Source organism: Sylvia atricapilla, chromosome 4 (genome assembly GCF_009819655.1).
Source record: "Sylvia atricapilla isolate bSylAtr1 chromosome 4, bSylAtr1.pri, whole genome shotgun sequence".
Taxonomy (NCBI): Eukaryota; Metazoa; Chordata; class Aves; order Passeriformes; family Sylviidae; genus Sylvia; species Sylvia atricapilla.
The window spans coordinates 26,772,597-26,785,593 of NC_089143.1; the positions used below are offsets into that span (position 1 = coordinate 26,772,597).

The 12,997-nt window shown below is 37.4% G+C and overlaps 1 protein-coding gene across 3 annotated transcripts in view; it reads right to left on the reverse strand.

The window, feature by feature from the left end:
- CTBP1 (C-terminal binding protein 1) overlaps positions 1-12,997 on the reverse strand; it is a 234,961-nt gene that overhangs the window by 173,661 nt on the left and 48,303 nt on the right. For all 3 annotated transcript variants that reach the window (XM_066317337.1, XM_066317335.1, XM_066317336.1), the window contains exon 2: positions 6,744-6,902. In XM_066317337.1, the coding sequence (XP_066173434.1) occupies positions 6,744-6,801 (58 nt within the window). In that variant the 5' untranslated portion in view covers positions 6,802-6,902. The remainder of the gene's footprint in view (positions 1-6,743; positions 6,903-12,997) is intronic.

Consider the following 12,997-nt stretch of genomic DNA (forward strand, 5'->3'; position numbering starts at 1 on the left):
AGCAGGAGAAGCCTCCAGCACTAAAAGACTGTCTCCACTTTTATTTTCTTGTTTCCACTTGCATAATCACACTCCCATCCTGACTGCAGTAAGGGAGGAAACAAAATAAAATCCTTTTTTGCATCTCAGACTGCACTTCCCTGAGGAGGGGAACTGCCTCTGTGAAAGCTGAACATGACTGCTTTAATTAGATGACTACGTAAATTTTTCAGTGTGTTTACCTAGACACTTAATCTTTGTACAGTTCAGTTTTCCAGAGCACAGCGTAAAGCAACATCAGAGCATCTTCCCTGACCCCAGGCAAGTACATATTACCATCAAGTACTTAAGACTTCTAAAGCTTTTAAAATTTTTTACCAGGCACTCCTCTGCACTGTATAAAAGCTAAATATCTAGTCTGAAAATATTTTTATATAATTGAAGAACAGGAGGGATAAATTCTCAGGAGATTATTCAGGAATTAGAGGATGAGGTGTGGTTATGTATTGGATTCTGACTCAAACATCTGATACTACAAATACAATTAATACAACCCTGTAAAATCAGTGTCATGCTACATTACTTTCTGTATTTAATACTGTCTTTGACACTGACATTGAGGGAAACTATTTTGACTTTACTACAGTGTGAATATGCAACTTTCTGGATAGATCACAGCTGAACACGGCTGTTGTTACCAAGCAGTGCATTTTATTTCAATATAGCAATCAAAATGTGACAACACAGATGAAATGCATGATGCTGGACACCACAAAATTGCTGTTTTTCTTTACAACATTCATAACTTAAATCAGTGACACAAACATTTCCGTAAAACTTGAAAATCTCAGATTCTTTTCTCCATGGATTTTTCTCCTCCAATTTTCTTACTGAAGTAATGCTTTTCATTAGCAGCTACTATTTAGTATCATTTAGAGCAAAACGGGCTTCTAAGCCAATTTTCTTTTCATACAATCTGCATTGTTACTGTAATACCTCTGCAACACTGCAGTACTTCAGTGGATGCAAATCCAAAGCCTGGCTAGGTGAAGACTCAGATGGAGGTTACTGCAGGAAGCCAAAAGAAAGCTAAAAACCACTTTGCACTGCAAATACTGATACTAAGGACAAAGCCAAAAACCAAACACAAGCCTGTGCATAAGCATTTGAACTATAATTCTAATGAGATAAAGGATGCTTTTGCAGTAGGGTAAACATAATCCAAATAGACAGATAATTTTCCTTTGGAAAGAGGCAAACAATCTTGTTATGTTGAGATTCCTGGTAGCACCATTTATTATTTTATTATTTAAAAGTCAACTTATCTTAGTCCTTAGAATACCCTCACCATTCTTTGAAGGCAACTTTTACCTGATTATCTGTATCATCACATGTTCAAAAATACTTTCAAAGTTTTCACAAGCAAAACATAGAAAAACAGTGTTGAATTGTTAAAACATACTTGTATGCAATACATGAAAATGTGCATTTTTATGTTAGAACAACTTTTATCTGAATGTAAATTGGTTTACTTATAGAATATTCTTCTATAGGTTATTCATAGAAAACTCTGCTTGCTTAAACACTTTCATTTGCTACACTTGAAAGGTTTGATGGCTACTTCTGCAGATTTTGGTGGCTTTTACTATCTGATTCCTAATTTAATTTATACTGGATTGCTATGGAGAAGAGGAATTTACTCCAGTTCAAATCCTTATGTATTTGCCGAAGGCACTTAAGGTTAGAAAATCACATTTTTGCAAAGGTTAATTGGTACTTTATAAAGGAGCTACTTTGACTTTTGAAACAAATGATAAAATATTAGGAATCTTTTAGCTCCCTCTGCTGCCCTAATCCTTCACTAAGCCGCCTTCTGAAGTCTGTCAAAGACACCAAGCAACGAGGCAGCCCATTAATCCCTTTTTAAGAAACATTTGGCATATTAAGTATGCCCAGTACTAAAATCAGTACATAGGAAGAAAACTATATAAAGTACTATTTGATTTACTATTGCCTGTGCATTTTATTATTGCCTTTCTTTCTCCAGTATCTGTTGCAAGTGAGACAGTGAAGAACATGTTCAAATTTGGATGCCAGTAAAACTCTTATTCTCCAAAAAACTTGACATCTGCAATTCCCACTTACATAAGAAAGAGCTAAGGGCAGTCACTGCCTGGAAACATTTATTCCTCCTTCCTCTTATTTACTGATCAACTTACATGGTACAGACCAGCTTCAGTAAAAAATCCTTTTTGAAATTCAGGGAAAGCCCAGACCTTGCCAAAGTAGGCCATCTTCTTATTAAGATGCAGAAAACTTAACTGCCTCATTCACAACTGCAAGGGGTCAAACTACAGTATACACAAACTAGACAGGCTCCATCAATGGTCATGAAAAAACACTTGGTGTTTGTCAGTCTGGTACTTCCCACTCATTAAGAAGCCAAGCTATTACACCCACAAGAAAAAAGAAATCAGGAAAGTGAATGCATTTTTCTTTTAATTAAGTCACTCTTTATTACAAGATTTCTCTATCAATTTGGGAAGACAACCAAATTCAATTCATATCCTTTTTTTCCCTGTGCATTCCTCCTGGAACCATGAACATACTCCACATCAACTATGAACTGAAGATTCATCTTATTAAATCTCAAGCAGAAAAAAGAAGCTCTAAAAACACAGATGTTTCCTTATAGGGAAAGAAAGCCCAGGCCATATCCTTGAATAGAAACTATTCATTTATCATGCACTTTTACTGTCCTTCAAAGTGCATCACACTTGGGTACTTGCCAGTAATCAAACCTTCCCAAAGATAGGCTGCCCTTCATAAAAGCAAAGATGACAGATTTTATCTGAAAATTCAGAAATTCATCCCATTAATATGCACTTTCTTTTCCAATTTATGATCCCAGCCAACTCTTCATTTCCTAGGTAATAAAGCATCACTGTTAAAATAGCTAAAATACATTCCAAGTTTTCTTCTGGGCACTTTTTAAAAAGATGAAGCAACATGCATAAAAATAATAACATTAATACTAGTGCTGCACAAAAAAAAGAAAAAATAATGATTGCTTGAGCATTCTGAGTGCTAAGATGCTTTTTGCTTCATCAAAACCAGAAGTAAAAAAACCCCAAAAACAACAAAAACATCTGTCTGGAGACAGACAGGGTCTTCACAGACTTGTACTTGGCACATGTTGCAGTCTTTGCTGTATAAATATCACATGAGGTGCTCTGGGAAAAAATTCCTGGTTTCAAGCAATTACCTAATTGGGAAAGTCACTCTCAATTTTCCAGTTCCATTTCCAACATTGTGCTGTACTTTAATACCTAATACCTGTGCAAACAAGCAAGAAGAAATGAGAGAAGTTCCTTTCTTCCTCCACCAGTGTTCCCTAATGCTTGGAAACCCACCAAAAGCAGTTTATAATACCTATATAGTGCTCAGGCAGCCACAGTAATGTATTTAAAAATAATTCACAGTGTTCACCAAGCCCATTCACAGACAATTCAGACAATTCCCCTGCATGCAGCCACCTTCTGTTCCTTCCTGCTTCATCTATTAGCATCCAGCAAACTGAACAGAGGTCAGACATCCCAAGGTAACTGCCAAGCAATGGTCAGTAAAACATACATGCATTTAATTAAGGATTTCTGCAGTATAAGCAAATAAACAGAATTGTTTACAGTTTGTCACAATATAAAGCACAATAATACCTTAATTAGAGATAACAACTTTTCAAAATGCCAAAAACATTTTGAATTTTTCAAATTACCCACAAAATGAACACATTTTATTTTTGCACTGTGACACTTCCAACTGTTCTGCCAAATGTATACTACTATAATTATGCTTTGCAATCACCAGCATCACCGGAGAGGGGGACAAAGAACAATATAATCAGTAACTAATTAATCTTTCACATGTCTAGATACCATTTATCTCCAAGGGAAGAATCCTAAATGTTATTTTACAAATTGTGAAGTGAGTTTAATATTAGCATCTCTAGAGTGCCTCAAATCACGTCCTTATGCCTAAGCATAATTCACAGTTGCTGGTGGAAGACAGAAAACAGAATTTAATTCCTGGCTTTTTTAAGGGACGGTCTTCAATTGCAGAACATTGAAAAGTGCACAAAAAATACAATTGCAAACAGCTTCGGGATTAAAAGCAAATATTCAATTTCATATTTAAGAAATCATCAAAGGGAATCCTAGGTACCTCAGAGACAAAATCACTCAGCTACATTAAGCTACATTATGTTCAAGAATTCATGAAAAAACACGTAGTTAGTGTAGTCAGCAAGTTATTGCAGCCTATTTTTAAGTGAACTTGCTATAGAAGTAAAGTGCATCTTTAAAATATTCTGTTCTAAGGGAAAGTTCAAGAGAAGAAGGCAATGCACAAACTGATCAACAGAAAAGCTGACTAAGAAGATAAACCACCTTTAATAGCTTTACAGCTCATTACATTCCCTGAGCTTTGTAAAACATCACACGTTTCTAAAATATCAAATATTTAGGTTGTGTTATGAAAGGAACATATATAAGAGAATAATTCTGCATGATTAATTTTTAAACCTGAACAGGACCATATGAAGGAAAAAAGCCATTATAAAACAAACCAACCGCCCTAGTTTTTATCCCTTTTTACACTATTTGAAATCATCAGACAGGGAAACATGTTTACAAGCCTCAAAGACCATTTGAACATATAGACAGACAAGAGCAGAACACAGTTCCAACACTTGAGAGCCAAACTGGGTTCCCACAGCTATAAAATTTCAAGCATGTTACCTTATCTGTTGTTTTACCCCCTCTCCTCCTGATCATCCTCTGCCTGGCCTTACCACTGTATTTTCCCAACCTGGCGACTTGGTAAATGGGATTAAGGAATCAGAAGGTGGCTTTTTTCCTGCATTACTTATCAAGTGGATCAATTCCCTCCACTGCATGGCCACACAGATTTTACCATAGGATGGATGCAGTGAATTGTGCAGGGCAGGGAAAAACAAGCCAGACAAAAGGCGCTGATTAAACAGCATCACTGGATGTGAGCACGAAGCCTGGGGGAAGCCACTGCTATTTCAGTCACAGTGGCTGCTGCTCTGTCACCTCTGTCCCTGGCAATGTTCCTTCCCACGTCATCACAGACCTCTTGCCTCTTAAGTTGTTCTGTTGCTCAGTATAAAAAGCCCATAAGGAGGCTGAGATTCCACGTAGCTGCTCTAACTGCTGGCTGCGATCAAAAGGGACAGGTTTGTCATTCTTCTTCACAACTTGCTGATTCAGATGAGTAACACAGGCCAAAGGAAAAACACCAGTTAATACTCTCCATTTTTTATTGAAGAGTTGGATACAGAAACTCCAGGATGGGAAACTCAGACTGGGAGCAGAGAAGAGGAGCATGCAAACTCCCAGATCAGTTCTAGCTGATCCAGCTGCAGAGATGCACAGAAAGTGGGGCAGCCTTCCCAATTTCATCGTCCTCTGCAGCCAGTTCTCCATTTCTCTGAGCAGGGATCAGTCTACAGTGAGCAGATTCAACTGGCCACTTGGCCAAGCAGTCTAGGTGGGACACAGTAACTGTTTGGACCTGGCAACCTTGGGTGGGCTTGGCCAGTTTTAGAAGACTGACAGGGAGATTAATCACCGAAACCAAATGTGGAGCTGCACCCTTTGATACTCGGATGAAATGTCCCTTTCTCTGGCTACATTAGGCTAACTAGTCCCAGCAACTCCACTGAGCTTTTCCAACTGCCCCTTCCATCAAACTGCTCTATCAGCTGAACAGTGACCTAGACTGAGGAATTTACCTAAATGGAAAATATGACAACAAAATGTTTTAGTACGAGTCAACTTCTCAGTGTAGCTCATGGCAGAGTCACACCATATTGGCACAAATAAAGGGGTAATAAATCCACTGCCAGGGACTCCTCACACAACACAGCTCCTGGTAAAGGGTCTCAAGAGTAACATGTGGAGGAGGCAAAGGCTTCACCTCCAGTTCACATCATTAGACATGATGCAGAGACCATGTACCTACCAGTCTGTACACTGCCTTCCTTCATGTTAAAAAGGAATTAACTATTCCCTTGCCTTTTAGTGAGAAACTACCATTTTAACATAAAAATTCATTTTGTCCAGACCATTCATGTATATTCTTAAAAACAGTACAACTTATTCCTTGTCCAGCTTTCATACCAGCTCTAAAAGCCTTTCTGGAGAGAATAGTAGGAATATGCAATTCGTCATTTGTGACCTAAAGTAAAAGGACAGACCCGAATGATTACAATTCCTTTCACTAGAATTCCCACTATTTTTATTAATACTCATTTAACGTTTGGGTGTCTCCTGCAATTTTTGTTTCATTTTCATCTGACTTTTTGCTTCCTTTCAAGGATAAGATACAAGCTGTTAAATCAATCTACACAAAGCAAGCCTCTAGAGAAAGACTCCTGAGAGCACTATGTGGTCATCTTGCCATTTTGCAATTGTTTTATATAAACCCACAATCTTTTACAGTGTTTGGGTAGAATGCTGTAAAATGCTAAGATAAAAGCCAACTCATCTGTAGAATAGATCACAGACTAGTTTCTTTTATTTGTCTAGATCCATTTCCACCCAAAACCCAGCATTTGTGCACATTCAATATTATCTCAACAGGAATTACAACTCAATTAAAAATACACAGAATGACCAAAAGAAGAGAATCAGAAGTCCACAAAACTAACACAGTTAACATTAGAAATTGAAATGTCCAACCTTCAAATATGCGATCCAGACGTTGCCGCTTCACTTTGTGTTTGTCCATTAGAGACATAAAAGTGGAAGCTCAAAGAACGTCCCCGCACAGCTTGGTGATGCTCTTCTCACACCAGCCACCAGGCAGAAATGCTCAGTCTTTTAGAAGCTTATTCCCACCTGCGAACAGAAAGATAAACTTTAAAATACATCATTTTTTGCACCTTTGTACAGGTGATCCGGAGATGCAATTTAAAGAATTTAAAAAGCCCCACAAAGTTCTTAAAGCATATTAGGTAAACTGGTACTTATTTCACAGCAAACTGTCTTCTAAGCACAGAGATACAAAGCACACAGCACAACTCAGACCAACCAGTATGGAAATGTTCCAAGACAGCTGCTGTTCTCTGCCTTTTCACTGTCAAATACTTTTAAACAAACCATGCAAAGGCACTTCGGGCAGGCACAGGTCCATATTCCTATAAATTGACAGAAACATGTTCACCTGAGATGAAATTGAAAGCCACAGTTTTGCATCACAAAGCTCACAGTCAGAGAAAATACTCCTTTCACTCTTAACTTTCAGGCTCTTGATGATAACATAATCCAGAGTTTCAGCTTGGAAGTTGAAGGAAACCAAGTCAAGGGGCACAGACACAGGGAAACGCATCCCGGTGACAACAGAGAATGCCAACATCTCTATCAACCAAATGGCATTTGGAGCAGGTTTATGCATGACTAGGCAAAGCTCTTTGGCAGCAGATACAGCCAGGCACTTTTCAGATACCGTGGAGCTGGGCAAGGCAGCATAAGGGCATTGCAACAAGCAGGCTGCATTTTAAGCCAAACCACTGAGAAGCGGGAAGGGGGATGGGGAGAGAGGAGGAAAAATGCCTCAATGAGAACCTAATCACAGCAGCAGAATATAAAATGCACATGAGCAAGTGGACGTGGTAAAACTATGGACACAGATGGTCTAAAAAGCATAATCAGAGCACCACTTCAATTCACCTTTCAATATCTGAGTAGACTTTGAGAGACAAACGCAGAGCACACTGTAGTACAAGCACTGTGCACACTAAAATGAGCCAAATAATCCACCTCCCTGTTTCTTTTTATTCCTACCCAGCAACTTGAAACATCAGTGGATAGGATTAAATGACCTTACAAGTGACTGAACCCAAAAATCTGCTTGTTTCTTTCCAGAGGCTGAACTGCACTAAAACCAAACATAGGCACATTTCATTAACATATCATCAAGATTCATGAACTCCGAGTGAAATTATAAAGAAAATATTTTGAGTATCAAGAACTGCACATTTGCATTTAAACTAAGTATCTTTACCAGTACTGCCCTACTCGATGCATTTAGACTTTTAATAAAGTTCCTTTTTGCATTTGGTTTTTGTTGGGGTGTTGTTATTGTTGTGGTGGTGGTGGTTTGTTTTTTTGTTTGTTTGTTTTTTAAATTTAAAATGGAGATAATGTGCAACATTTATCATGCTTTTAACTCTTCATTCACCTCATCATCCTCTTCACTTTCCCTCCACACCTCTTTATCAAGATTCTTCTGCTGTTTTGCATAGTGTCTGATTTCAGCTGAATATAACATCCCATCACGAAGGGGAGAAGAAAAATTGAGCAATGCAGAATCCCATTTTTTTTTAATTTTTTAAAAAACAGACTGTTGCAATTTTAGAAATTAATTTTAACATTTCTCAACAATGGTACTCCTCCAAAATACAATGTTCATCAGTATTGAACGTGGCTGTGTTATAAGACTGCACAAGCATTACATCGAATCTAACATGCATTTTATGATTTTAAAAGCCAACTATGTAAGTATAGAACTATATAAACACCAGCCTTGCCTTAAGCCAACGCCCCAAACCTATGCAAAGGATCAGCTTTAAAATCGTCTTTAATTTTGCTTATCATTTTTCTTTTATAAGCTACTTCCTTCAATTATAACATAGAAAGATCTAAAGCATAAAAACCAAACCAGAATATAATGAACATTTTAAACACTAGTCTTGGTTTAAATTTGTATAGCTTATTTAATTTCCCATCTTGTAGAAACACACAGGCCTGCTGGCCTCCTTGTGCTGTTTTGTTTATTCATTCAGCAAAAGATTTTTCTACTGTAGTCACTCTGCATACAAAGCTGGATGACAGCTGTGAAGAACAGACCATCTGTAACTATTGACCTACCACTGAAAGTGTCACCAGATGTTTTCTATCTGTCTACAGTAGCTTCAAAATGTACCGTATAAATCAAGTATTTTTTTGCTTTCAAGCATTGTTTTAACATTATTTTATTGATACTAAATTTTCATAAGTTAAAAAAAAATAAATCAACATGTTAACAACATTCTAAGTCGAACCCTCATACAGTTTTTTACACATCATGTTCCAACAAAAAGAGCAGATGATGATATGAGAAACGCTTCCCAGCAAAACAAAAGCCTTGTAATTGTGGAAGTGTTAGTTATTGCTAAACCACAACATGAATAATTGTATTTGAGAAATTCACTAAAAATACAAGCTGGTGATCTAAAACCCTGATCACCAAATACCAAATAGTATTTGAGACAAGACTTTTGTAGTTCAATATTGTAAGATTAAGTAAGAATACAAGTGATTAAAGAACATATAGTGCTTATCATTTATGTCAAGTAGAACCTACAAAGCCATCAATACCATCAATGCACAGAACCCTTTTGTGCAGTACACATTTAAGATCAAAATATACACTGTTGCAAACAATATTAGAGTTTTTCCTTCATTTAAGCAGATGATTCCAGTGTATTTTTAAAGATAATATGTCTCTGGGTATTGCTGGAGCATTTAGCTCTTTCTTAAGAAAGGAAAAGTTTTACTCTGAGACTTCAACATAAAAGGAAAAGTGATCCTCCAACATATTTCCAGCAGAGAGAGCAAACCCTACAGGCTAAAACAGAGATGATAACAAGTAAGTCAACATTGAATTCAATTTTCAAAACATATCATACTGGTAATGAATAAAGGATAAACATTAGCTGTGACTTTGAAGGAAGGCCCATTCAAACCCCATGATTTCTCCAGAGAAAGAGGATGAAAAGGAAGCAAACTAAGAAATTAAATTTTTTAAGAGAGCAAAACAGTGGGCTAATTATACACACCCTGTGTATGCGTGGGCTGTGACAAATTCGACAAGATCAGGGAAGGACTCCCCTCAAACCCAAAATGTCCCAGCGTGCGGTGTTAGACCACTTCCTTTGCATCAGCCTAATGGGGGAGTTTGGCATGGACCAGACGGTTCCAACTAGATCTGAACAAAAAACCTGCAATCCCTCAGATTAGTTACCTCACTCTCAAAGAGATCCAGAGTATAAAGTCTCCTGAAGCACAGACTTTCACCCACAAGGTGCAGAAGGTTGATTTCTACTTTTGCCCTACTGTCAGTTGCAGGCACACATTTGTAGGCCACCCTAAATCACAAAATGAAGCATAAGAAATCCAAACCAAAATTAAATTCACAGAACAGATTGACAGGTCGTTAGAGGATAAGGCCATGAAGATCTGTGTTACCCTTAGGAATCTCAACCTTCACTTAAGTCAGCCATTTTAGCTTACACTCCTTTGTCTGAAACGATAGTGAATTATTCAAATATTTTTTCTTTCTATTAACAACTATCAAAAAGTATAATGTAAGGCTATCACAAGAAACACTATAAGTTTGCTTTCCAAATTCCAGTGCCATCCATTTTGATGATCAAAAATTAGAAAAATTTCCAAGAGAAGCCAGACCAACACTTTACTTCTCCTTCCTTCCCATCCAAACTGGTAACATTTCTATTTTCCATCATATCTCACAAGCCTTCAAAGGGCCGTTCTGCACAGCTCTGGAAGCAATAAGTAAATACAAAGTGTTGTTCCTCATGTTAGAAATACTTCCATTTTCCTAAATAATTATACATTTTGTTTTGCAGTAACTGTTAGTTTCAGTTAGTAAACAGATCATTTAGTCCAACCCTTCTGTCATGGGCAGGGACAACTTCCACTAGACCAGGCTGCTCAAACCCCATCCAACATGGCCTTGAACACTTCCAATAAAGAAGCCTGCACACTTCTCTAGGCAATTGTTCCAGTGTCTCATCACTCTCACTATCTTTTTCATAAAAAAGTATTTATACTCAAGTTAACCATACATCAATGTTATTACTAAGAAATGGAAATGCATCTGAATTTCAAAATATTTCCGTAGTACAGAACAAAGTATCTTGCGTTTGGCAGAAGAGAGGATCTAATCATGTTGATGAAGAGACAAAAGTAAAATGACATAAAAACGCTAAGAGAAATTTCTTTCATTTGAACATTAACTTAAAGATGTATTTACTCAGTAAAGCAGTCAGCCTTCTAAGGCTATGGCAAGAAACGGGCTCTAACTCTGTGAAAAGGAAAAATAAAGTTTATGATATAAGAAAGAAACACTCTACTTTAAAAAGCTCCACAATTTGTAGCTGAACCTTCCCAATGTTAGTAGGAGCAGTATCAGCTCTGTATAAAACAGAAGTTTTGGACCAGAGGGCTGGTGTTTCATAATGGAAGTTAGGTAATGTTACATTTCAAAATTATTAAGCTACTACTCTTAAACATGGAACACAACAAAGAGAAATATCTGATTTTTTTTCTTTCTGTATTCCATTTTATAAAAGTATTATTTAACAGAACTTATCCTTGGTGTTTGAAAACTTTCCAATTAAAGATATGGAGGAACCTCAAATAGCAGTAAAATGAGTAAAAGAGGACAAAGACTTTTGTTTGGGTATTTCTTCAAAATGCAGCAGGGACTGCTACAACACTGAACATCCTCTTTGGAAGGTCTGCAGGACAGCTTGTGTTCTTTCATCCTTTCCTGAAGATCCTGTGACTTACACTGAAAACTTCTGCAATACAAAACCATCACATTACTGTCACTGTGCTCAAAAATACTCCTGCAGATTTAAGCTACACTTAAAAATAAGTATGGCACATTGAACAGAACAAAAAGAGATTAATTGCCAGGAGAAAAAGTATATGTCAGCCTTTTCGTGCAAAAATTGAAGTTATTCCATCTTGTCTTATGAAACCTAATACTGAATTAAGGAGGAAATATATAATTATATTTGCCTGCCAGACAATTTATCTTGCCATTAAGGATGGCTAAGCCACTTTGCCTTACCATTAGATGTCAGTACAGTCTAAGAGAAACTGTACAGGGAGATTCAAGATCAATAAATTAATCACAAAAAATGAAGCCATTATGAAATTGGACACCAAAACACGTTAGCTACTCAGAAAAGGACTAAACCCCCAAACATTCTAACGAGATTACTTAAATTTGAGGTGAATCTGTCTCAAAAGGATGGAGGACTAGAAAAAAAATGCCTGAACAGGCAGTAAGCATGGTCCAAAGTATGAAACAGCTTGCTGAAAAACTCTCCCATCCTGAAGACAGTATGACTGAGTAGAATACAACAAAGGCATATAAAATACACTCCGTGTCTCAACTCAACGTCTGGGGAGCACACAGTGAAATAGCAAGCCAGAATATTAAAAGGAACAAGAAGCTTTGTCATGGAGTATGTAATTAAATTGTAACATCTGGTGTCACAGGTACCCTGGATGCCAAAACCTTAAGTGGTTCTTAAAAGGGATAAAACAAGTTTATGGAAAACACATCAGTGGCCACTGATAATAACAGCCACCACACCAACCCAGGTCAGAAATCCATAAGCTGGTAAATGCCAAAGGCAGGGAAAATGTCAGCACATGCTTTGTTCTCACAGTCAGCAATGTGTTCCACTGACGAAATGTTTGTTTGGTTCAGCATCCAGCATTTGCCAAGAAATGGGGTGCTGCATTAAAAGAGCAAGATCAGAACAAACAGGATAATTCCTTCAAGCACAAACCAGGGGCCACTTCTGGAGCCAGAACACAGGAGAGATGGAGCTGCAGCCCCTTCCCACACATGGGCACCCCTTACATTCTTAGGAAATGCAGAGATAAACCAAAAAATGGACTGACCCAGCCATGCAGAAAGTGAGGTTCACAGCTCACAGGGATGCACATAAAACATGCTAAGTGCAAAATAAAACTGAAGTAATTTATTACTTATTACTACTACTAACTAGTTGTACTAACATACACTCAGAAGGTACTACGGGAATCATCATCTCTCCAATGTAAAGCCTAAGAGACATCTAAGAAAATCATCAAAATTGAAAAACTGCCAGTGCTATAGACTCCACCCT